At 46.8% G+C, this 25,107-nt stretch overlaps 8 protein-coding genes across 8 annotated transcripts; 5 read left to right on the top strand and 3 right to left on the bottom strand.

Moving 5' to 3' along the window:
• Positions 1 to 7,113: 7,113 nt before the first annotated feature.
• N7458_006104 (beta-mannosidase) lies at positions 7,114 to 10,104 on the bottom strand (the record flags this gene model as incomplete). Its single annotated transcript, XM_056909486.1, has 6 exons — positions 7,114 to 7,818; positions 7,890 to 8,248; positions 8,349 to 8,776; positions 8,857 to 9,089; positions 9,162 to 9,496; positions 9,567 to 10,104. The coding sequence occupies 6 exons, from the start codon at positions 10,102 to 10,104 to the stop codon at positions 7,114 to 7,116; spliced, it is 2,598 nt and encodes an 865-aa protein (XP_056765190.1).
• Positions 10,105 to 10,708: 604 nt separating this feature from the next.
• N7458_006103 (uncharacterized protein) lies at positions 10,709 to 11,689 on the bottom strand (the record flags this gene model as incomplete). The annotated part of the gene is made up of 1 exon (XM_056909485.1): positions 10,709 to 11,689. One exon carries the CDS (start codon positions 11,687 to 11,689, stop codon positions 10,709 to 10,711), a length of 981 nt encoding a protein of 326 aa, XP_056765189.1.
• A 1,916-nt stretch (positions 11,690 to 13,605) lies between these two features.
• N7458_006102 (uncharacterized protein) lies at positions 13,606 to 13,950 on the top strand (the record flags this gene model as incomplete). The annotated part of the gene is made up of 1 exon (XM_056909484.1): positions 13,606 to 13,950. One exon carries the CDS (start codon positions 13,606 to 13,608, stop codon positions 13,948 to 13,950), a length of 345 nt encoding a protein of 114 aa, XP_056765188.1.
• Positions 13,951 to 14,360: 410 nt separating this feature from the next.
• Positions 14,361 to 15,095, top strand: N7458_006101 (uncharacterized protein; the record flags this gene model as incomplete). The annotated part of the gene is made up of 1 exon (XM_056909483.1): positions 14,361 to 15,095. One exon carries the CDS (start codon positions 14,361 to 14,363, stop codon positions 15,093 to 15,095), a length of 735 nt encoding a protein of 244 aa, XP_056765187.1.
• A 447-nt stretch (positions 15,096 to 15,542) lies between these two features.
• On the bottom strand, positions 15,543 to 18,305 carry N7458_006100 (glycoside hydrolase family 2 protein; the record flags this gene model as incomplete). The annotated part of the gene is made up of 2 exons (XM_056909482.1): positions 15,543 to 17,684; positions 17,757 to 18,305. 2 exons carry the CDS (start codon positions 18,303 to 18,305, stop codon positions 15,543 to 15,545), a joined length of 2,691 nt encoding a protein of 896 aa, XP_056765186.1.
• A 678-nt stretch (positions 18,306 to 18,983) lies between these two features.
• Positions 18,984 to 19,476, top strand: N7458_006099 (major facilitator superfamily domain-containing protein; the record flags this gene model as incomplete). The annotated part of the gene is made up of 2 exons (XM_056909481.1): positions 18,984 to 19,190; positions 19,255 to 19,476. 2 exons carry the CDS (start codon positions 18,984 to 18,986, stop codon positions 19,474 to 19,476), a joined length of 429 nt encoding a protein of 142 aa, XP_056765185.1.
• A 1,403-nt stretch (positions 19,477 to 20,879) lies between these two features.
• On the top strand, positions 20,880 to 21,204 carry N7458_006098 (major facilitator superfamily domain-containing protein; the record flags this gene model as incomplete). The annotated part of the gene is made up of 2 exons (XM_056909480.1): positions 20,880 to 21,010; positions 21,072 to 21,204. 2 exons carry the CDS (start codon positions 20,880 to 20,882, stop codon positions 21,202 to 21,204), a joined length of 264 nt encoding a protein of 87 aa, XP_056765184.1.
• Positions 21,205 to 22,322: 1,118 nt separating this feature from the next.
• Positions 22,323 to 24,672, top strand: N7458_006097 (uncharacterized protein; the record flags this gene model as incomplete). The annotated part of the gene is made up of 3 exons (XM_056909479.1): positions 22,323 to 23,263; positions 23,393 to 23,495; positions 23,566 to 24,672. The coding sequence occupies 3 exons, from the start codon at positions 22,323 to 22,325 to the stop codon at positions 24,670 to 24,672; spliced, it is 2,151 nt and encodes a 716-aa protein (XP_056765183.1).
• Between the last annotated feature and the right edge of the window lie 435 nt (positions 24,673 to 25,107).

Here is a 25,107-nt window from a genome sequence, read left to right as displayed (position 1 = left end):
ATCACTTACTGGGCGCTACTAGATTTCCTTCCCTTTCCAGCCGTGAAGTCACCACCATCGGAATTGGACTAGGTGACGCTGTACTCGCCACCATCGCCATTGGTGTAGTCGATAGTGCCACCACTATTGGTCTAGAAAGAGTAGTAGTAGCCATCGTTGGTACCAGTCTCGCTGGAAGTGATGGTTTGGCGCTTGTTGTAATCGCTAGGACGAGCTATAGAAACCTTTCCCGCTCAGTGGGCTCTTAGGCAATATGGAGGAGGGTGGGGAAATTCCCCTAGATTTTGCCAGAGGCTAATTCATAACAAACTCCAGCAGGTCTCAAGTAGCCCTAGTTCCGGGTCCAAAACCCCTCATTCTCTCCACTAGCAATAATCTGTAGAGGAATAATATCAATGCATGTATCCAGAGACCTTGACCTATAGGCTGAAAGCAAAACTGCCAAAGTGGAAAAAATAATTGAAGCCAGAAGTTGACTATGGTTCGGAATGACGCCTGAAAACCACCATGTACGGCTCGAGGATGCCAGCGAAATGCAGGGTCACTACGACCATCCCCAACCTACCAGAGAATTTTTTAGCCTATTGGTGCATTTAATTAGCCTATGTTTATGTAAGTACTAGTACTTCGTAGTCCCGAGTCTAATTATGTTGCTGAAGAAATCTATACCCCATGTGGGAATTTAGGCTCTTCCACCCCGCAATTGCGGGCGAAACTGCGGTAATATAGGCTAAAAATCCAAAATGGCCTTTCTTCACGGTTCGACCCCCTAAATCCCTCGAATACCCCGGATTCTGTTTTTCTTAGCATATTTTCTCACTCCGCGAATTTTCCTACATGAACCACTGAACTTGGCACCACCGAATCATGGAGCCGATCCGAGAACAACATGAAGAACGGGAAGCATTCCTTCCCAATGATCCCGAGGATAATTCGTTCCGTGAGAAAGATTCACGAGAAGCGCCGTCGGTTTGGAAACGGTATGGGCGGTTGATTTTGGAGATCGCGATGACATTCGTGATCGTTGCTTTATTCCTCAATTCCCTTTCTGATAGAACAACAGAAAAAGCATCTCCAATACCTAAATGTACGTTTGTATCACTTATCAAACAAAGACTAACTTTTTATTACGATTACTAAAAACAAATTCATAAAGTTCCAAGAAAGACCTATACATTTACCGGCAATCCAAGATACCTACACGACAACATGTTTTCCAGCAGAAATGAAACGATTCGTACACTTCATAACTGGATCGAGCTGAGCGCAAGTAAGTAAATAATCTCCTTGATTAGAAATGATAAATATATGTACAATAAAACTTATAACGACCCTCTGATATAGCTGGGAGAGGATATATAGGAGTAGACAATCCCGAGTCCTTTGACCTGCCTGAGCCGTACAGCGTGAATTTGCATTTTCAAGCCAAGCCAGCATATATGATGTCGGTTTTTCACCAGCTTCATTGCCTTGTACGTATCTTTGGAAAACTCATCCAATAAAACCATATGCTAATAATACTGTCCTAGTCATACCTTGTCCAGCAATATCAAACGGCATTTGACAGAGCAGAATTAACCCATGAGATAGCCCATCACTCCGCGCACTGTTTCGACTATCTTCGACAAGCAATCATGTGTGCTGCAGATACCTCTCTGGAGGGAAAAACGGAGGCTGGGCCTGGCTGGGGTTCAAATCATGAGTGTACGGATTATGATGCGTTGTTGGCATGGGCGGACAAAAACTCTATTAATTGGCTCCCAGGAACCCTGCCCGAAGAAACTGTACTTTAAGTGATGCTTGATCCTTGATGCTTTCCGACAATTTCACTACTAATATGTTGCATCACTGAAAGCAAATACTAGATCCATTCATAATTGTAACCTTACGTTCAACAATGAAGCAGAGAATTCATCCTAACCGGACGCCAGGCTGCTGTCGAAGCGATATGTTGAAAGGCTACATAGGGTTGGATAGTTCGCGTCCTGTGGAAGACTAGAAAGATTTTTCCCTGGCTAATGTTGATGATTGGTAATGGGAACAGTAATTCCTGGAACGTCAAAGGATCGGCAATCTAAAAAGAACGGTCCGTGGACGGCCAATCCGTCCCACCAAGAACCCACACGCAATTGTTCGTATTTGAATCATTTACTTCCCTTTAAATGTTCTTGAGAGCTGGATGGGGCTCCGTTATAACTGTTGGGGACCTTCTGAAGCGAAATCTGTACACCTTCTATATAGCAAATCATAGCATTTAGGTACCTCTAGAACTTTAATATTATACTATAGTTTTATTATAGCTAGATAGCCTAACTTCCCCGTATTCTAAAACATATCTTATCTTCTTTCTACGATTCCTATAGCATCGTAAATCAGGCGTTAAACTTCGGGCTTCTATACCTATTTTTAATATACGGGAGAAGGTACGCTAACCTAATCCGGCTGAATCTTGTACGTACTATAACTACCTAATTAGTCTAATAGCTATTAGCTATAAAAATTTGTTCGCTTCATATTAAATATAGCCGCGCGATTCGTTAATAAGATTAGCGAATAACGATTCGATTAAATAAGATTCGGTATCTCTACGAAGAGATTAAATACTAACCTAATTGGAAGAGGATTCGCTTGTTGATTAGATAATCTCTATGGATTTACGTGGAGCAGCGCCTAGGCCGGCTACTATGCGAGAAATGGCCGAAATTCTACTAGCTGCACGCGGTAGCTACCCTCCGCCTACTGTTAGCAAGAATTGGCCATCAACCTTTATAAATCGACGCGAAGAGATTCGATTACGCTTCTCTAGGCGATACGACTACTAGCGCGCACTAAATAAAGACCCAAAATCGCTACGAGAGTGGTTTATTACCGTATAACGCGTTATCGATGAGAACGGTATACAAGCAGAGGATATCTATAACTTTAACGAGACCGGATTTGCAATAGGTCTTATATCTACGTAGAAGGTAGTTACGCGAGCTAAATACTACGGTCGGCGATCGATACTATAGCCAGGAAATCGCGAATAGGTCTGCTATCGAAGCAATTTACGTAGATAGCTATTCGCTACTATGTTAGATATAGGGCAAGATGCCTAAGCCGTCAGGCAGCATATCAAGCCAGATTCATAAGGCCTATACAAGAATTACTCTATAGCTAGAACGATATTCTAAATCTCTATAAGCTTTATGCTATACCACGGTCATCATTATCTAAACGGATAATCAGGCATAAAAAGACGTATACAATAGAATACGATCTATATCATCATTACGATCAATTACATCGCACAATCAAGCAACCACCAATCAAACGGCTACTGCATAAGATCACTATATATCTAGAATATATCTAGATCTATCTAGATCGATTATATACAAGAAACAAGTTTAATAAGTTTATGTTGGAATTGCGTACGGTGCATAAGACCTTGGTAGAAATCGTTCGTGCGCACTAATCTTAGTGCCACGATTATGGAAGAGAGACGAATCAGGATAGGTCACAATCGACTGATCAGACAGAAGAATCAAGCAGTGGAAGGTTGATTCAGATGGTCTACTATATCCGGTGATTCTTCCTGGGATAAGAAAGATGTCAAACTTGTTCATTCTAACTAGGAAACAGAGTGCAATTTATAACATGAGGAACATAGCAAATATCACATAAGGAAATCAAGAACATTCGAGGTCATTTTGGAGTGTTGAACATTCCTTTGCCTAGTCGGGCAATGTTGACACGATCGTTGAAGATCAGAATCTAGGATCAGAATCTAGGGGTAAACAAGATTGGGTTTTCCTAGCGATAAGCAAGATAGGAATGATTAGTAAGCAGGCAGGATTCAAGATGCATATCTGGCCCATAGGCTATACATGCCGACAGTTTATATAAAATATTGATTATAAATATGCCCTGTTTTCTCTACCAAGATCATGATATTCATAAGTAATAAGACGATTTAATATAATCAACTAAGCTTCTGTCCTACCTCACTTTTCTCTTATCTTATCTTTATAATCCCAAGCCGAATTAAACTTATCCTTCCTATTTAACTAGAGGAAGAAAGATTAATTTATCTTATTTAATCTTCTTCCTCCTTACCTACCTACGTAGTATCGCTTACTTATAGGTTATAAGCCCGAATTAATTCTATTTTAATTCGGCTTATACTACTTCTCTGATCTTCTACCTTTAATAAAAAACTTCTTACTTTTAAGAGAAACTTCTTTCTCTTAAAGGAAAATAAAAAGCTCCTCCGACTTCCTGTTTTCAAAAATTTATACTTAATTTTTACTAGTCGCGTCTACTTTTCTATATAAAATACTAAGAAATCTCGACTTTCTTAATAAAAACAATTATTTTTTAATAATTTAATTAAGTCTCTTTAACTTAAGATAATTAATAACTATAATATCGATCCTCTTAAAGGAGAAGAAAATTATATTACCTAGTCTATCCGAGTCGAAGCTATTCTTAATTTAGAGAGATTAATTAATACTATTCGATTCGACTATACTAAGCTTCCTACTACTTAGTAAGGCTAGATTCCTAATTAATACTAGTCTTATAAAAAAGTAATTACTCTACTACCTAATTAACGATTACCTAATTATAGAAATACTATAATTTAGTTAGGAAGAAGAAGACCTAGAAGATTATCTAGCCCTACCATCTCTAAGATAGGCTAAAATAAGCTAGCTATCCTATCTAATCGATTTAAGACTATAGATTAGATAAATTAGGATACTCTATTATCTATTAAGCTATTATATAAAGATAGCCTGCTCTTTTAGCTAGAAGATACTAAATTAGCCTATTAAGTATAGGTAGCCTTAGCTACCTTATATCGACTAAAAGGATTTACTACTAAATTCCTACATATATATTTCCATTTGGGCCGGAGCTGCCAGAATTGGCGTCGTTTGACGCCGAAACTAGCGTCGTCGGCCCAGGGGCTTCATGCCACGGCCTCCAAAGCGACTCGCCCATGCACGCACTAATACGCTCGCACGGCCCACCTAACAGGCCGCCCTACCACTGCTAGCAACAACGTCTCGATTATGGTGGCAGCTTGAGCACAGAGCAAAGTGGACAGGCTAGGGTGTAGGCTGAAGGCTAGTGCCACCAAGAAAGGGAACAGCCAGAAAGGGACAGCCAGAAAGGGACAGCCAGAAAGGGACAGCCAGAAAGGGACAGCCAGAAAGGGACAGCCAGAAAGGGACAGCCAGAAAGGGACAGCCAGAAAGGGACAGCCAGAAAGGGACAGCCAGAAAGGGACAGCCAGAAAGGGACAGCCAGAAAGGGACAGCCAGAAAGGGACAGCCAGAAAGCCACTGCCAGAAAGCCACTAACGCATCAGCCAAATCCGGTTGCGCCAAAAAGCACCAACAAGAGGAAAGCCAAAGCCACTATCCACCGTTCCGAAAATCGCGCCAAAAAGATATAATGGGCCGAGGAGAAGAGGGGAAATAAAAATTGATAGACGAGCATCACCCTGACGAAACAGGCACAATACTAATGACACTCCCTCCAGCATATGGTAGCAAAAAGAAAAAGAAAATAGACGATGCAGAAATCATCAACCGATTGAGAGAGAAGACGCTAGTGAGGAAGTGGACGGGCAACCGTACGAAGGTGCCCCTCAGCATGACTTAAAACATGATCATAAAAGCAGAAGTTGACAGATGGTGGCAAAAATAGATGACCCGCAGGTGGTGTCACAATGGAGGCTGGAAAGGTTCACGCCACCAATATGCCAAAAAGAAATGAATGGACAAATGGAAGGATGTGGCTCTAGGCAATAGCAAGCACACACCCACTGGTCAAGAAGTTGACAAAAGCCGAAGTATCAGCAGCTTCTGCCGAAAAAGATTACCGAGGTCAAAAACGGATGGACCAAGTGGAAAGACGTGGTTCCAGGCAATGGTAAGCAAAAACACTTCACTCGACGGGCAAGAAGTGGACAGAAGCGTGTTAGTAACACCCCCCTTCTCACAATAATGCTAGCACCCTACGTTGAATGTGTGTTATTTTATTTGGTCTTATTCTATTGCATCAAATGAAACGCGCAAACGTCAGTCGAAAACGGATGACCTAAATCCCGTTTCAGTAGAAGGCTCACGCTCGCAGCAACGCAAAACAGGCGTTGCTGTTCAGCACTGTGAAAATCCGCCGGTTGCTCTTGGCTCGGTGTCACCACGATGCCAAGCAGTGCAGCCGGACTTTTTGATTGTAGCGGAGCAGTTGGGCTATGCTGGTGGTGGGCGTAGGGCAAGATGGAAGGTGCAGAGGAAGGGAAGCAATCCGAGGAGTATATAGTGCGTTTGGTAACATTGTGCGCACGTATTCACTGGCTGGTAACTGCTTTAGCGAATTTGAACCATGTTGAATTTTTCATGCTATCTCTTTATTTCTTGGCTGCACCTTACTCTATCTACTGATTCATCTTCGAGGCAGACATGCGATATGAGGGTTAATCGAGCTTCTCTTGGCACTCAGAGACATCTGACTGTTTCTCTGCGAGTTCCCAGTGGACACCACGTGGAGGTGGAAGCTCATCGTCCACCTACGCAAAAGTGATGAACGGAGCTGGCAATCTCCTGTTTTCTCACATCAAAAGGCTTCACCGAAAGGGAGTAACCTGAGTAGCCCGCGAGGCCGCTCAGCAAATGGCAGTCAGCAAAGCGAGTAACCTCTGTGGCCTGAGGCCGCTCAGTAAATGGACGTCTCCAAAGCGAGTAACCTGAGTGCAAGAGCAAGCTCCTGCACTGGGGAGAAAGGAAAATAGGAAAAACAACTGGCATCACCGTGGATATTTGTACTTTTCTGCCTCGTAGACCACCACCGCCCAAAATTGTGGCGTGTACCTTTCAAAATTTTTACAGCATGGGCTTTCCTGTGACGGTGCGGCCTAAATTGGACGTCTGGTAGACGTCAAGTGGACGCCGGCGCATCGACAAACGCAAGCGTTGGCCAGAAGTTGCCGACACACTGGTAGCGTCGTTTACACCCTAAAACGTGGATAGATGCAGCGTACATATCTTGCTGTAACCCAAGATATCCCTCAGGCCGAGACTCTATATTTAGAAACAGTCTTTAACACGGTAGACAAATCACTCAAACTGGTGGAGCATCCCATGAAATCGCTTCTACGCCATAACAACGACCCAAAAGTTCACAGCCTCCAAGTCCCTTGGCCATGACAGTCTGTTCATCGCCCGGTATTAAATCAAGCCCGTTATCATCAAACTTGACCGAGTCCACCTTGTCCACATATAGCCACAGGCCCTTTACTGGCACGTTGGCTTTTACATAAATCGCATCATTAATGACTTTGATCTGTAAAACTGGTCGAGGCATATCAAGGTACCGATACGGTTGTGGCCAGTTTGTGCGTCGGGCAACAACCTTGGACTTGTCGCAAGGGTCTAGCAGCCGTGCCGAAACAATCAAAGGCTCGTTGGACTTGCTCATCTTCTCCAAGTTTGATAGCTCCGTGACGAACAATTCCACGCTCGAGTTGGCTGGTAGCTCACATGGCTCTTCCTTGGACAGCACTTCCTTGCCGGTGGATAGCTCAAAAACCTGCAGAGAAAGCACCAACCTGACGCAACTGAGCGTTAGGTTTGTCGCCCATCCTTCAACAGTTGTTTTTTCATCCATGAATGCTCTGGTAACCTTGAACTTTGAGGTTTTGCAAGTTTTTCGCTTCATTCCAAGCGTAATTGGCGCCATATCTCGCTTTACAGTGAAATACGCCATCTTTGGGCGACTATAATAGTCGATAAGCGCCTTAGAGGTCACTTGCCACGTCGAATTCAGCTAGAGATTTGGTGAGATGGTCAGCCCATGAAAGCTTTTTGCTTGAGCTCAGAAAACACGTGTGTGCGTACCTGCCATATCAAAGCGCCGCCACAATACTCATTGCCGCTCCCTTTCCATTCTCGGTGCCAGTTCTCAAGAGCACAACTCAAAGCTTCAGCCTGATTAAGCTGCGAAACATATATGTAATCTTCTAGGGCATAGGTATATCTGTAGTTCTCGACAAGGTAAGTGGCCAACTTGCGTTCGTGCTGGTACTCTTTGTTATGCTCGTCGACGGTTCGCGAATGAGGATGGCGTTCAAAGTCTGGCGATTCGACAAGGTAAGACTCAACAGTTTTAACATGTGGCAAAGACGCCATGCCGAATTCGGATATGAACCGGCTCTTCAGACTGTCATAGCTCTGCCAGGGAAGCAGGAAATGCCAAACTAAGAGTGACAAATGGATTAGATCTGCTTTGGTAACCTGTGCAGGACATCAAAAAGGCATAAATATGTCTTTTATTACAAAAAAAGAACTGGCTCATACCTTCCCATCTATGAGTATCCCCAACCGTAGAGTCGTTGAAGCTTTCACCACCCCAGGGGGATCCCGGATGGTAGCTGGCGTCGGGGATTAATTTCCGGCAGAGATCTGGCAACACCACTTCATATATGTAGCGAGACGGAAACGTCGACTTCAACCAGTTTCCTGGATCAGTGTCTTTGATATCGTAGTTTGTTTTGAAGAGCTCCGCAAAGAGGTAATCTTCATTGTTTCCATTCCAGGCAACAATACAAGGATGGTGACGTAGACGCGTCACGTTGTCCACGACTTCCGCAGTAATATTTTGGATAAAGTCGTCGTGCGCCGGATACGCAGCACAAGCAAATAAAAAGTCTTGCCAAACAAGGATGCCGAGTTCATCACAAATGTCGTAGAAGATGTCTTCTTCGAATATACCACCGGCCCATACGCTGATCGGAACATTCAGTGTTAGAAATAGTTAAAATGTGAAAAAATGTGAGTCAACTGGCGCAAATTGGGCTCTACTTACCGCACGGCATTCTGGTTGCCTTCGGCGAGCAGATTAAGTTGAAGTCGGTATCGTTCTGGGCTGACTCTGGGAACAAAGTGGTCTGCAGGACACCAGTTGGATCCGTTGGAAAATATTGGAATCTGGTTGACTTGCATGAAGAATGATGTTCCGGGGGCATCCGTTAGTGGCCGTCTAACAATCTGAGCTTCTCGAAGTCCAATTCTTTTCGCGATTGAATGCACACAAGCACCCTAAGTCTCGCAATTAGCCGTCAGTTTTCAGTCTCGATATCTTCGAATAAATCACATCATGGGCATGCTTACTCGTGTAAACAAGTCACTCGAGACTGTGTATAAGGGCTGATGTCCATAGCCGATGGGCCACCAGAATTGTGCATCTTGAATCTCAATGTCCGCATAGGCATGATTACCGTTTATAGGCAAGTTGCAAACTTCATGTATCACGTCGCCCTTCGGATCCGTAATTGACACACTGATTGTGTCACCGGCAACACAACCCTCAGACTGGATTGCAATTTTCACGACCGCAGTTTTGGTATCCATGTCAACCTTGATCTGGCAAGATAGATCCGAGACCTTACTCGAGTACTCCTCCAACACAATCGGGCGCCAGGGTCCACAGGTCGTAAGCTCGGGGCCTATGGTAATATTAGCAAGTCGAACATCTGCCAGGTTCATTCTTGGATATGTAATGGGAACTCTACACACCCCAATTCCAACCGTAGTGATACTGAGGTTTGCGGACAAAAACTCGACTTTTTTCTGATTTTTTATCGAACTGAATAGTGTGGTGAGCAAACTTATCCAGCAACTCTCTACCTCTAATCAGAGCAACGTCGAAAAGTATATCTAGCTGATTGATACCTTGTTTGATAAACTCAGTGACATCAACTCTATACGTCCGATGGGCATTGTCCGATTTCAGTATGTCCTGTCCGTTGAAGGAGACGGTCGCGAATGTATCCAAGCCCTCAAATCGAAGGACACATTTGCTGCGCTCCTGCTGACCACTGTGGTGGAAATCAGCTCTGTACAGCCACTGCTGTTCCCCAACCCATTGCACGTCAAATTCATTGAGTCCCATGTAAGGGTCCGGTATTTTGCCGTGTTTCATGAGATCGAGGTGAACATTTGTTGGAAATTGGGATACTGATAGGAATCCATCTGTCCAATCTGGCACGCCAAATGCGCCAACCTGTTTAAAGCGCCAGTTGGATACTATCGGAGCTGATTTGAAAACAGTCATTTTGGAGAGGTGAACAGAGAGGTGTGCCTCTATTGGCATTATACAGAGACTAGATGGAAATATGACATTGTAGCGGTATGAGCGTAGCATTGAGGTACCATCTTATAATGTGTGTTCATCCTTCAGAAAGTGGATATTGGTATTGCGCGTCGCAGAACGAGGTGGTGCACAGGGCGTTGCACATCACTTCGGGACTATTTTCCGGCCTCCGGTCCGTTACTTTGCGTAGGTTCGGCGCCGTTAGGGAGCTTGCGGCCTGTGGAGAAACCCACTGGGCACCGGCCACCGGTTCTTCCTACGGTCGGTAATTAGTAACAGTCCGATCGTACAACGTTTGGCTGCAGGCATTCGCACCTGTACTTCACCAAAGCCGGATCTGGTGGCCGGGCATCGTCATACATCATATGCACTAACGTTCCAGAGTACTTGTCCAAAAGTTAGTGATTCTTGGAGTCCCACACTACCTACTTATAGGGAGGCCCTAGACGTGTGGCTTGAGATATAACTAAGGGATCGTAGGCATAGGTATCGTTACGAGATTAACTCTTAATAGAAGAACTACTACTTGGATTTGATAATAGAAAATCTAAAATATACAGACTAGCTATGGTCCTTTCTGACCCTTGCAGATATGACCATGTTCACAAACTGCCTTTGCAATGACCTCACTCCCTACCAAGATGGACTCTGCATCATCCTCTGGGGATAAACGCAGGTACTGTTTTACTGCTAGGGCATCAAAGTATGCGAGCCAGCCGTGCGGCATTCCCGCTTCAACCTGCAAATCCACGGAAACTCCGTCTTTTCTAGCCTCATCGACAAAATTAATCACGTCGGAGAATAGAACATCATTCCCACCAATCACCACCCAGGTAGGGGGCAAAATCTGGGACCATGGCAAATCCACTCGTGGAGGGGATGATGCAAAGTTCATAAGATGAGAAAATCTCAACCTACCGTCGCGTCCAAGGAGCCAATCAACGCATTTATCCATGTCTTCCTTCACCAAGCAATCTTTATACTTGTTTGTTTTAAAGGTGGATCCTGTGTTCTCAAGATTTACCCATAGGTAAAGCAAACCGACTCTCCCGGGTCGAGGGATACCTTGTTGCTGCAGGTTGTAAGCCAGTGCCAAAGCCAAGTGGCCGCCCGCCGACTCTCCCAAGACATGGACGCTACTTGGATCGATGCCTGCCTCTTCTATCAAGTATTTATAGGCTGCAGTCGCCTGGGCCATCTGCATTGGAAACTTTGCTTCTGGGGCGAGCGAATACTCCAATGTGAAGATGTTGAGTGAGAGATTCTGCTCTGCTTCAAGCTCTGCGACCCGTAGCAAGCTAACAAGCCCAGACAGTGCGGATCCGGCGACGTAGGCACCTCCATGTATCCACAGTAGAGTGATTATGGCCTCAGAAGGCGGCACTTTGGTGGCGTTGATTGTTCCCTTGCATACCCAGTATCCAACAAAACCCGGCCGGGACACCTTTTCACATATTGCTGGGTCCGCTCCTGAGAATCGGCGAGAGCTCCGCACAATAGCAATGTGAGCTTTTCGTTCCAGTCTTTGTCGAATTGAGAGTGGCATTTTTCCCAAGCTTTGATACATGGCATTAGTTGAGGTTTTTTTTTTTGACGAGGTGAACGTATATGGCTGCTTTATTTTCTTACCTCCGAGCATAAGCCAGGATAATGTCATCTTTTAGACTGTAATCGCTAGATCTTCGCAAGCGTCTAAATAGGCAGGTTGCCACAGTGCTAGGCAGAGCAAAAACAAGATAAAAAGCAAATGCCACAGCGTCACCCAGTGATACACCCCTGTGGTGGCTTCGGGTGTCCATTCTTCTCATTCGCTGTGTTATTGATCTGCTCTGTGTTTTTATGTGCTGGGAAAAATCCTCTTTGCGTAGGGAGAGTTGCGTAACGACATCGTTTTTATCTGTAATCGGGAACTTTGTCGCATATGTAGAGGAGCTGATCAGCGTCTCCTGTCACTACGGTGAAGAGACGAACAACCAGTTGATTACTGATGTGCGACATCTAACCCCATTCAGCCATTGGCCGGCAGCCCCTTACTAGCGGCAGATGGCAATGGCCGGTGGCCGGTCCCAACGCGATACGAATCCACCGGCAGCCGGTTCTAAACCCGCATGATGCATGGCCTGTAGCCCACGGAACAGTTGGAATCGCCACGAATTTATGGTACAGTACAGTATGACAATAAACGTATTGCCACTGACACTTTCACATTTTCACGAATCATAGAGCAAGGTGTCTATCAGTATCATCTGTCATAAGTACAATAATGCAATCGACTTTTCCTACTTGAAAAATTCTCTTGTCTCCAATACATTCTATAATGCACACGACTGTATGCAAAGTGCTGGTTTTTACGCTCACGTGTCATCTATTTAATGGGTAACTATCAAGGGTTCGCGATGACGACTGTCTTGGGATGGTGTAACCCTCAGGCCCGACCCTGCATACGCCGAAGTTGGTAGATTCAAATGGTTGTGTAGTTGCTAGGGGACTAAAGAGAAAGGCTGCGAGAACAGTGCTTTGTCGATATCGGTTATGGATTTCTACTTCTTCTCCAGGTTTCAAGTTCGTCTCTTAGAATCTAGTGGAATTGCTGGGGGGAAGAACGAGAAACACTATTCTTGTGGGAAGGACCAGGAACGGTTAAAGGGGCGCGTGGCGTAAGTTATGCAGGCTCTAACCTTCCCCCGGCGTTGCCTGCCAACCTGCTTACGATGTGTTTCTGTTTCAGTGCCTGTTGCCGCGTTGACCCAGCAAATGTAATTTTACGCCTGTGCGTTGGTATTGTGTTCTTTCCACACTTTTTGTCCAGTTCCAAACATGCCCATCTACTTCCGTATCCAATACTCTTGCTGTAATCCAACAGTAATATACAGTGGCACACCAAAAGTCTGTGATCACCGTTCTTCACCGCTCCTATCCCCGCCTTCCTAAAATAGGCTAGTACACAGCGCGTTTGAGAATTGCGGTCGTGTCTCTCTACTCCATACGATACTCTCTATATCCTACAATGCCTCGTACAAGAGATTTACCACAGCTCCCAGTGCCTAGGGGCCCACTACTTACACCTCCTAGGCCACATTCGAATATTACATAGAGTTTATTGGTACGGCAGAATCATGGCAGAAAATAGCGGTGAAGAAGGGTGGTCACAGACTTTTGGTGTGCCACTGTAGATGGCCTGTTCTACACTGGTCTTCCACTGAGCCGAGGTGCGGGGTCGACGTGGCTTATAGGCTCTCTATCTCACAACGAAGCCGGACGGGCTTCGCTTCTTCTCACCACAAACCAAAAAAAAAAAAAAAAACCGTATCTTGCCATGGAGAACATGGACACAAGTGAGCGTCTGACAGGTGCCGCAGCTGTAGCTTGCGTGCCTTGCCGCAAACTGAAGGTTTGTCTTTTTTTGTTTGGTGCTCCACAGAGCCGACTGACTATTTATCCATGGCTAACAGTATTGGCAAGATGCGATGCATTGGTGCTACCAACCCACCTTGTGCTCGTTGCGTGAAAAGTAATCGGGAATGCATTGTCCGCCTTCCAAACCGAAACCAACATCGAAACCAGCATCGCTTGTCGACACGACTCGGTTCCAAATCGCCAGCCGATCGGCCCCGCCGCAACCCAGAATCAGATCTACAAAGCCCAAACCTCGACCAGACTCCGCTGCCATCCATCTTTTCTTCCCCACCAATTACCATTGCGACCACTGAGAGCGACTACCGGTCTGGCGGCGATTCTGGCTCCTACGATGCGATTTTGTTGAATGAAGTCCCAGACTCCATCATCTTTGATCTGGTAGAGTTGTGAGTCCCCCCACATAGGAATAACGATGCCGCCGCTTGTCAGCAAGCATATGATTGACAATTTTTTGTAGCTTCTGCCAGAGATTGATCTGTTACGTGCCGGCTCTCGCATTGGAAGATTTAGACGACATTGCGAGTCTGATAACAAGTCGACGACCTCTTGCTTATGCAATGGCATTTGTTGCCTCAACTTTCAGCCTTGGCAGCAGATCAATACACCTCGCTCTGGCTCCGCACATGTCACAATTGTTAGTGCAGGGGAATCATGTCGCCCAGTCCACCCCCGAAGAAAATTGGACTCTTTTGCAAGCCCTGGGTGTGCTTTATTCCTATACAATGGTGGCTGTCTCTATGCAGAGTGCAGAAAGGACCCTGAGTCCTTGGGCCGTCAAGTCCGCAGTAGAGAGTTGCGCCATGCAAATGTCTCTTCATCAGTCCATAACAGATCTCCAGGCGCTTCTCAAAAAAGGATCGACGGATATATCAGCTTCAATTTCATATCGCCGCTGCTTCTACTGGCTTTGGCTATTCGTCAAGTCCCGCCACCACTCCGTCCTCACCAGGACCCCACCAGCCGTGCGAAATGATTCCACCATCAAGTCTACGCTGGAGCTCCTACTACGCCTAGAACCGCAGCCACCGGTGTGGAGGGTGCTGGCCGAAACAGCTCTACATCGGCTGTGGGACGAAGCTGCTCGCTCCGATACGTGCCTGGCCGAATGGTGGTGTGCGCCGCCAACCACTATGGATGTTACAGCCGTGCTGAAGCTCCTGCAAAACATCGAAGACATGCTCGAGGAATGGAGCTCAACCTGGCTGCCGCCTAATGACATGAGCGCTCCTGATTTCCCCGGCTCCGACCTTCTCAACCCATCTATTTTTGCCAATTCCATCACCGCCTTCATGGGTGTTTTAACACGCTTCAGCATGGTTTCGTTTGCTGCGCCCATTGTTTCGCACCAGCTAGTTCTCAAGACTGGCCTCACTACATTATCACCCCCCCTCCACACCTACCAGAGGCATCCGCTTTTCTGGATTGCGTGTTGCGGTCAGCCGATGCAGCAAGTAAATGCTGCGACATTATACTTAACATCAAACCCACAGATAGAGACATTTTGCGATATACACCCGACTACGGTTTTACCATGATCACCCTGTGCTGTCTACATATGATGTATGCACACCGCATGTGCCCGGAAAACCCAACACTGAAGACCAATTTACTTAAAGCCGCGCAGGTGGCTCATCTCATGACAGACTTGCCTGTCGGAAGTAATATATGCCCCAAAGTCTACGGGGATTATATTTTACTCCAACTGCGAAATGAAACTTCAAGCCCAGCATGTCCAACTGACAATCGCAATGCGGCCCAGCTCATTGCCAATCCTCAGCAAAACGCCGACTTTCATTTCTGGTCTCAGATGCGACTTCCTCTTGGTCCGGCTCAACCCCCGTTGGAGAATGATACTTGGACACCAGACGACAGGTATTCTGGTGGCCTATGGCCATTGGATTCTAATTTGCTTCCCATGTTCAATATTTTTCATGACACGATGCAGCAATCGAGTACAGATTCTCTGTAATGTATTCATTTACTTAATATACATCAAGCATTTGGCTCTGCCATCCAGTCGCTCCCAGCCAATAAACTCTCAACTTAATCTCTCTTCCAGCTGTGAGCCCCGAGACTCTCACCCTTGTAGTCTCCTCCGGCACAAGGTCTACGCCGTTATCGTCCCATTCAATCGCATCGTCCTCGTAGTCAAGATACACGCACTTCATCGGAACCGATGCGGATAGCTCAATGTAGGAGCCGGTTTTCTCCTCGATGAGTTTTGCAGTCATCTGTCCCTCGTCCATAGCAAACGGAACTTCCTTTAGTGGCTCGTGGAAGTTTACAAAACGAGCGATATCGTTCTTCCTTCCAATAGCGCCACCGACTGATACCTCCGGAACGGTAAAAAGATAGATGGCAAATGTCATCTCATTCCAATGGAATTGCCGCTCACCGTCCAAGTCGGAACGCAACTGTGTGCTTCCTAGTTCCGTGCTACGGTTAGGTTCAAGCTGGATCCGCGTCGACACTGTTTGTGTCCACAGGCTTTTGCCCGTCTTGACGTGCCATGCATGAATCTGGTAGCCGACGGAAACCGGCTGCATTGTCATGTTGCACGCCCATGCCTCTAGCTCCAGCAAACCACCGTTGACTCTGCGTGATAAACCGGCAGTGATGGGCTGATTCTCCCTTTTGAAGGTCCAATATGCCAGCTTCGGTCGCAAGTTCGAGTCTGCGATGGACCATGACGAGACTGGCCAACAGTCATTCAGTTGCCACAGCAATGCTCCACCACAATATTCCTGGCCAGGACCCCTCCATTGTCGTCTCCATGCTCTAAATGCGGTTGATATACCTTCGGACTGAATCAATTGTGAACAGTATATGTAGCCCCGCAGAGAATGTTCATCAAAAGGGATGTTGTCGACACCATACTTAAGAATATTCTCCGGGCCTCCATGGCCCTTGTTGTGCCATGTCATGTACTCTTCTGTAGTGCAATTTTGAGACGCATCCGGCGAGAAGGCGTAATCAGCCGGGTAGTACTGTTTTACAGTCTTCCAATGCGGAATTGATTGCAGGCCAAACTCTGTAACCATTCGCCCACCGAGCTGTGGATAATCTTGGTAGGGACGTTTGTCGAGATGCCACACATACCACTGATGGATATCCCCGTCTGTCATGTCGTTGCAGAAGGATCCGCCAAATGGAGATCCCGGCCAGTATGGAGTATCCGGGATTAATTCCTTGCACACTTCTGGGAAGCGCACTTCATAGAATAGTCGCGCCGGAAAGCCGGATTGCCTGATCTTGTCAGGATTCATTTCGCCTGGGTCGTATTCAGCTTTCCCCACATGCTCACGCGCAAGATGCGCAATTGCATAGTCCTCGTTGTTTCCACACCATAGAGCGATTGAAGGATGGTGCCGTAGTCGTACGATGTTTTGACGCGCTTCAGTCATTACGCTCGATTCGAAAGATGAGTGTGCTGGATATATGCCACATGCGAACATGAAGTCATGCCAGACTAGTAGACCAAGCTCGTCACAGATGTCGAAAAAGTCGTCGTGTTCATAGATTCCCCCGCCCCAAATGCGAATCATCACTTGGTTGGTGTCTTTGGCCAGTTGTATCCAATTGCGATACTTTGCCGTCGTTGCTCGGCATACAAACGAATCCAATGGTACCCAGTTTGAACCGGCAACGAAAATCGGAACGTCGTTGACCCGGAAAAAGAAGCTATTACCTTCTCCTTGGCGTAATGGCTGGTGAATAAGTTCGATCTTACGAATACCAAATCGCTTATTCATAGAGTCCAGTTCCAATTCTTCCGTAGCGTCCTCGAGGCGATTAAATATCGTGCATTTGACGGTATAGAGGTTCTGCTCTCCTAGTGTCCATGGCCACCAAAGTTTCGGATTCCGGATTCGCCTAGTCGTTGTGGTCCTTTCACCACATAGCGTAATAATGCACGATTCAATCTTGACGCCGTCCTGCTCAATGTCGATTCTCGCGTATCCCGCTTTTCCCTCCACCTCGACCGAGATTTCAAGTCCCGCTCCTTGTTGATCAGAGTCAAGACTTGTCCGGATCGATAAGTCGGTCAGTCGGGCTTGATATGCTTCCAGAAAAATTGGCTTCCATGGTCCGCAGTCCGTCAGTACTGGACTCCAATCCCAACCCTACCTTGTATTAGTTATCAATCTCAGCAGGCAGAAGGAACGGGGAGGTATTTTCTTTTTCTCAACACGTACAAAGTGATATTGTGCCTTCCTCGCAGCTAGACGCTTGTTTCCGAAATGAAAGCTGAACCAACTATGCTCAGCATGCCTCTCCATTTCCTCGGTCGCCATTTGCTTGGCGTTGTGAAAGATGATTTGCAAAGTATGCATCTCCTTGTCTGGCGTCTTGGTGGAACGAATTTGATCCGTTATGTTGACCCGATGGCTAACAAACATGTTTTCTGTTTCCAGAATTTTGACGTTGTCCAATATCACAGTCGTGAATGTGTCTAAGCCTTCAAAAACCAAATCAACTTGCTGGCCCGGGTTGCTGCGCAGCCTTTCAGGAATGGTAAACTGCTTCTCGTAGATCCATGTTTTGTCACCAACCCATTGTACGAGCTCCTCATTCTTTCCCACAAAGGGGTCCGGGATGGTATGATTGGCAAGTAGATCCAGGTGGATTGATGTAGGTAAAGGTTGAGCATTGTGCCAGACTGACGAATCCCCAGCCTCCGACTGCTCGCCTGCCTTGTACTTCCATCCGTCCGTTAGGGGGAGCCGTTCTTTTGCTATACCCATAATCGTTTATTAGGCGGCCCGTGTAGACTCGTTATCGCTAGAGAGCAAGAATGTAGAGATATCCTGGCACGGCGGTCTGATTGACACCGAAGGCAATTGCTGACTGTTTTATAGTGTTCTCTCGATTGCTGTAAATTGGTTTCTCGGTCGGCAAGAAATGATCTACAACCTCGGGTGTAATGTCCTTTTGTTCTTCCTGCTTCCTCCGGCCTCTTCTTCCGGCATTCTGTCCCTCTCGTGTTTACATATGCCATCAGTCTGGTATGACCGGCAGAAATTGGCGCGAAGTTACGGACCCGGCGGCCGGAATCAGACACGACCGGTGACCGGTGGCAGGTCCCAGCGCCTGCGCCTCGTTTGTCTTACTCCGAGCCGCCCACAATCAAATCACATGACTCAGCCGTTGACATGTTCACAGCGATGATGATAGATGACATTTGTCCCCAGACTCCTGTAAGGGCCGCTCCACATTATGGTCGGCCTTGCGTTTTGCGGGGTAAAATATGGGGGGTTTTGAGGCTGTATTTTGGCGTAAATTTTACTTAAAAGGAGGCGAGCTGTCGACTGGACCGCAACCGCCTTGGGGTAAAGTCAACCATTGTTTTCGCATTTATTACTCCTCTGAACTTTGACTCCGCATCGCTTCAGCAATCTTGTCGAGGACAAGTAATTTTCATCATGACTCACAAGAGTCAGACCACTGCTTTGGAGGAAGCTCCGTCTGTAATCATGTGTGAAAATGAAACGACGGAGAAGAACCCTACAATGATCCAGCCAGGGATGGATGATGCTCTTCAAATGGCCATTGATGGCCAAGACGAGACATGGACTGAGCAGGAAGAACGCCGGGTTTTGCGGAAGATCGATATGGTCCTTGTGCCACTGGTATGAACGTCCCTTTTAACTTTCAGTGCATATTGTGAAAGGCACCAACTAAAAACCCGAGTAGCTGTTCCTTGGCACGGTCGTAGGCTACGCTGATGGTCAGGCTTATGGATTCGCAGCTCTATTCGGCTTGGTCAAGGACCTCAAATTGTTCACTCCGACCCTTGTTGATGGGCAGGTGGTATTGGACACCACAAAGTATCAGCTTTCTTCTGGCATATCGTCACTCGGTGGAGTAGTGGTGAGTCATCCGAATAAATCTCCTGAGGGTTGCGCAAACAATTGACCTCGAGCCACATCTACATATAGGGACAATATCTGATTCTGTTCCCGGCCCAATTCTTACCGATTGGTATCGTGTATGGTTCTTGTCTAATATACATCGGGCTCCTGGCTACCTTGACTATTGTGTGCCAGAGCTTTGCCCAGATCATGGCTTTGAGGTATGACGATGGGCATACGTCGCCGAAATGCGTTGTTCGCCGATTAAATGACCAAGAAGTTAACGCACATGGCAGATTCTTTTATGGGTTCAGCCAAATAGTCCAGCCATTGGGCATCATCATAGTGGTTATGTGGTAAGCCCGCAACCCCTTGTGTTCAAACTTTATGCCCCTCATTTTGCCTCGTGTGAGATGCTTCTAATATATGAACTTAGGTGGAAGACGGATGAGCAACCCTTGCGAATCGGGCTTATGATCGCGGGTAATGCCGTAGGTTCCCTTTGTGGGGAATGGAATCGATTTCGGCGCCGTTCAGCTCAGCGGTGCGTACGCGGCTAGCCGATGGAAGTGGATTTATGTGATCCTGGGACCTTGTGCACTCCTTGTTGGTGTCATGGTACTGTTCTTACTTCCAGCAACTCCTATGAAGGCATGGTTTCTCACGGCACGGGAAAGACGAATCGCCGTACGCCGTCTCATGAGTAATAAGACTGGCATTCATACCCGAAAGTTTAAGCTACGTCAAGGTCTATCTGCGTTTCTAGACCCTCAGGTTTATGCTCTATGCATATTCTCCTTTACCTTTGCCTTTTCTAACGTGGCAATTTCAAGGTATACATTTCTGTTGCCCCTTGCTCTGTTTACTAGACGGACCTGAACATTCTCTTTTGTCCACGATAACATGTCGTGTTAACTTTTTCAAGCTTTGGCGGATTTCTTGTATCCTCTTTCGGGTACTCGCAGCTTCGATCCCTAGTTCTTTTCATGCCAGCATCTGCCATGGCACTGGTTTGCATCGTCTTGGCTGGGTAGGTCCTCTATTCAAAGACAAATCATGATCAAGTTGCTTTGTCAAAACTTGCATGAAATCTTCGCCGGATATTGTTGCTGACTATGGCAGAATTTTGGGTAATCGATTCCCACATCATCGCATCATCATCGCCACTGCATTCATTTTGCCTTCTTTGCTGGGAAATCTCCTGCTCTGGAAGTCAAGCAGGGAAAACAAAGCGGCACTTTTCGCAGGACTTTACGTGGTAAGTAAATTGCGTGGCTTTTTTACTCCTTCATATTCGGTCCAGACTGCGGTCAGTGTGCAACTTTGGAGATGAAGCGAGGCTAATTTAAGTGATACGCGCAATAGTCTACAACTTTCTATGGCGCTCTCGTCCAGCATTATTCTCTCCTCGCGGCAAATATTGGAGGACATTCTAAAAAGACCGTTGTGCTGGGTACCATCACAGTTATGGCCGCTCTAGGAGGTTTCAGCGGACCGTGGGCGTATAAGGGAAGCCAGGCAGCGCAGGGTTACCCGGATGGCCAGATTGCGACTCTATGTCTGTTTTGTGCGTCCATTGTCGCATATGTCATCCTTTGGTAAGTCATGTACGGCGTTATACTATTGAATAATTACTAATGGAAAATGTTATATGTATAGGTTTTATTATGGCTATCGTAATAAAAGATCCATGGCAGGATTACAGAACCAGTCTGACTCGGCTACTGACCCCATGATGGCTTTCATGGACCTTACAGACAAGGAGAATCCTACATTTCGTTATACTCGATGAGTTTTACTCTGGAAATCGTTTTATTCTCATCCCTATATTTTCTTAGTCCCTCTAGCATAGTCACAATTGAGTTACCTTTGCTTGTGTTTGTCACTTTCCGTATACCCTCCACCGCAGGTGACGAGGCTCAATGCACCAAATACGTAGTTTCTCAGTCGGATACTAGACAACCGACAGTGTATACCGGGTCTCATGCCTTCCACGCTCAACCGTGAGCCCTGTTCCATGTTCCACATATATGACTTGTCCTTGATTGACCCTGGACTGCTACCCCGAAGCGCAACTTATTACGTCCGGTTCCTGCAACGATTGGTTTGTCTTATATAACCAGTGCCAAATGCCGTCCTAACTTCAACGAGCCCGTTTATGAGGTTCACTCCGTTTCTGGCTCTTTTTTATTTGCCCTCTTGCCGTATTTTCTGTGATATGTCATACCCGTTACTATAAGCACGCACACACAATTTGTGACACCCAGTGGAGATTTCTCTGACAAGGAATTCTCCGACACGGAAATTTTACCCGCGATTTCTAAACAAATATCGAAACCACCGAGTTCGCGCTCGAATAGCGGAGCCAACGGGAACGGCATGGCACGAATCCGCTGTCACCGGCCAGAAACATGGGATATCAGCAGCGCACTCGGTAGACTCCTGCTACCGCACGCTTCAACGGAGAGCGGGGGCACTATGCACTTCCCCAGCATTCTGTTCAAAAAGATTACGGCGCAAGGATGGTGGTGGAGCAAGAATTTAACGATGAAGTCTGTTCACCAATCACATTCACCGTCAACACCAGGCTCCCGCCACTAGGCACCCCCCCACCACCGGCCGCCGGTGAGGCCACCGGCTACAGCCACCGGCCACCGGTTTGGGTACGGGCAGGCCATCCTTCCCGAAATCTTTCGCTGGACCTTGTAGACAGGGTCGATGGCAAAGCTCCGCTTCCCTGTGGCCGGGGGGTCATTCGGGCGCCTGAGCTACTAAAGAACAGAAGGACGAATCCAAAGATTGGAGATTGAGATACGGCCAACACCATCAACCTCACGTTGTGAATTTATTATACACTTTAAATCAAAATTCAGTTCAATTAGTCAGGAGTATCAACAAATCCCGTCCACCATGTTTGAATATCCGCCTGCCCGAAGAACAGACGTTGCCCAGCAATTCTCTACCGCCAATACTGGTTCACAGCATTCTCCGTCTCTAGTCTCTGTTCCTAATACATACAGTTGGCTGGAGGACGAAGACAGCGATGAAACCAAGACGTTTGTGGCCGAGCAAAACAAGTCTCTGAATAGCCATCTCCTGACCGACTCATCCGAAGCGGTCAAAACCCGGCTGATGACCCTGCTTCGCTCACAAGTGCAAGGGGAAGAAATCAGTCAAGCGCCTGAATCAGCAGGCGAATATTATCTGTTGCGCGTTTCCGGCTGCGGGCGCCCATTCCCTATTACTTTCAAGTTCAAGAACAGTGATTTGGGCAAACTCCTACAGCCGCTGCGCTCAGGTCCGACGGAATATGACCCTCAAACGGAAGGAATGGTGCATTCGTTTCACGACGAGGCCGCTAGCGGAGCTGGCAAGCTACTCTCTTCTGGCGTAAGCGGAAGTGGCAAGTACTGGGCATACTGCACAAGTGTTGAAGGCTCAGACTGGGGCATAATCAGAGTAAAGGAAGTTGAGACGGGTCGTGAGCTCCAGGAGGAGATTCGTGATACCAAGTTTAACAACTCTCGGAAGCCAATCACCTGGTTGGGGAACTCTGGTTTCTTCTATCAGTTCTGGCAGTTCTCTGAAAAGCGAGCCACCTCCCACCCCCAGCTGCGATATCATGCCCTTGGGACATGTCAGGCAGATGATGTGCTAATCTATGAGGAAAAGTCTAACCCAGGTCGTTGCTTCTGGCTGAACCTGACTGCTGATGAAAAGTTTGCAATCCTGAGTATATATGGCAGCGGACAAGAATGCCAAGTTTTGGCTTCTCGATTGCAGGTTACGGAGAATCGACCCGTTGTTGATTTTAGTGTCCAAATTTGCGATAATTTTGACTACAAATGGGAGTGAGTTTCATTTTGAATAAGCTTTTCACGCGAAACTCTTAGTCGCCCAATCTGACAAACAAATGCTCGCAGATATATCGGGCGCGTACTGCGAGGCGACCAGCAACTCTATACCTTTTTAACCGATAGGAACAATGGCGAGATTGTCGGATTTTCACTCGATGGCTCCACAACTGGCTCTACATTGCTTGTCGAAGGGGTTAAGCAACAGACATTAAAACTCGCCCAAGTAGTACGTTGTATTTCCCTTGAGTATCCCCTTTGTCAGATGGCTGTTTTGCCTCTAACTCTCACGATGAAAGATTGGAGATTGTTCTATTCTCCTCATCCGTTCCAAGGACGTTTGCGACCGGATTCAGACCTTTTCCACTGTAGATGGAGAACTTTCAGCAATCAATGCTCCCTTAGCGACAGTCTTTGATGTGCAATACAGTGCCGCGACCAAGGATATTTTCCTCATCGCTTCGTCATTTTCGCAACCTTTTTCGCTATGGCATATTGATGGGAAAACTCTCGGCTCGGCTCACGGGAACTCCGATCAACCGCAACTTGTGAAAGTCCATCCGACGACGCTTGCAAGCACTACAATGGGAGGAGTGTCTAGTACACAGGTCTTTTATACGTCGGCAGATGGGACACGAGTTCCCATGTTTCTGATCGCCAATGACTCGTGTCCAACCACGGCCGATACACCCATACTCCTCTACATCTACGGCGGCTTCGGCATCTCGGTGATTCCCCATTTTCGACCCGACTTTTTGGTCTTTATCAAGGCATTCCGAGGAATAGTCGCCATTGCCAACATTCGAGGCGGTGGCGAATACGGGCGGTCCTGGTATCGCGCTGCCTGCGGACAACATCGGCAAAGAGTTTTTGATGATATTCACGGTGCTTTGCAGCACCTGGCACATTCCTTTGGCACGCTGACAAGACGTCCTATCCTGATGGGGGAAAGCATGGGTGCCTTGAATGCCATGAGTGCCATTCTTCAACAGCCGGGCCTCGTATCGGCGGCTTTGTTAAACGCGGGACCATTCGACATTCTTCGCCGACAAACCTCGGGTATGGGGTTACGAGGCGTAGAGGATATCGGTGATGAGACGGACCCGGTCCAGTTTGCGCACATTCATAAATGGAGTCCCCTGGAAAACGTGGGAGACGGTCAACGGTACCCGCCTGCTCTGCTGACGGCCGGTGACCGGGACGACTTGGTAAAATGCGCCAATAGCTGCAAGATGGTTGCTACGCTACAGCATGCGCAAAGGCTGCTTGAAGGCAATTCTGCTGTCCACCTCCGAGTGATTAAAAATCTTGGGCATGGCGGGGCTGTGTCGACGGAAATGCAGGCTGTGATTAGTGTAGAACGCTGGTTATGGTTGGCAATAACGCTGGGGTTGAAGGTGTATTGATTTTGGAGAAATAGACGTCTTGGCCAAAGTCACGAGTAGTTGGACTTGACGAATGGCCGGATGCTTTGGCGAATATAAAGTACTCGATTCAAAATTGCCACATTATTCTGTTTTTTATGGTTTCGTGCTAGCGCAAATGTAATATGGCGAATATCAAGCAACTTACTCGATTCAAGACTGCCAGATTATTCTGTTTTTGATAGTTTCGTGCTATTGCGCAAATGTAAATATTTTGAGCAAAACACGCCCCCTTCTCTCCTAGTACAGGTATCCCACTACTGTTGACCCTATCAACGTGCCATTCCCCAAACGCAAAACAAGTCTTGAATACAAGAGTGGAACATGAAACCATGGCTCCTAGCATGTGTATTTCTCTAGAAACTAATAAGTTTCTGTGCGATGTGATGCGACTGGGAATGGGATTATACATGCAAC

The sequence above is a fragment of the Penicillium daleae genome (assembly GCF_028827525.1).
Source record: "Penicillium daleae strain IBT 16125 chromosome Unknown utg000006l_segment0_segment0, whole genome shotgun sequence".
Classification (NCBI taxonomy): Eukaryota; Fungi; Ascomycota; class Eurotiomycetes; order Eurotiales; family Aspergillaceae; genus Penicillium; species Penicillium daleae.
This window is presented reverse-complemented; position numbering and strand designations above follow the sequence as displayed.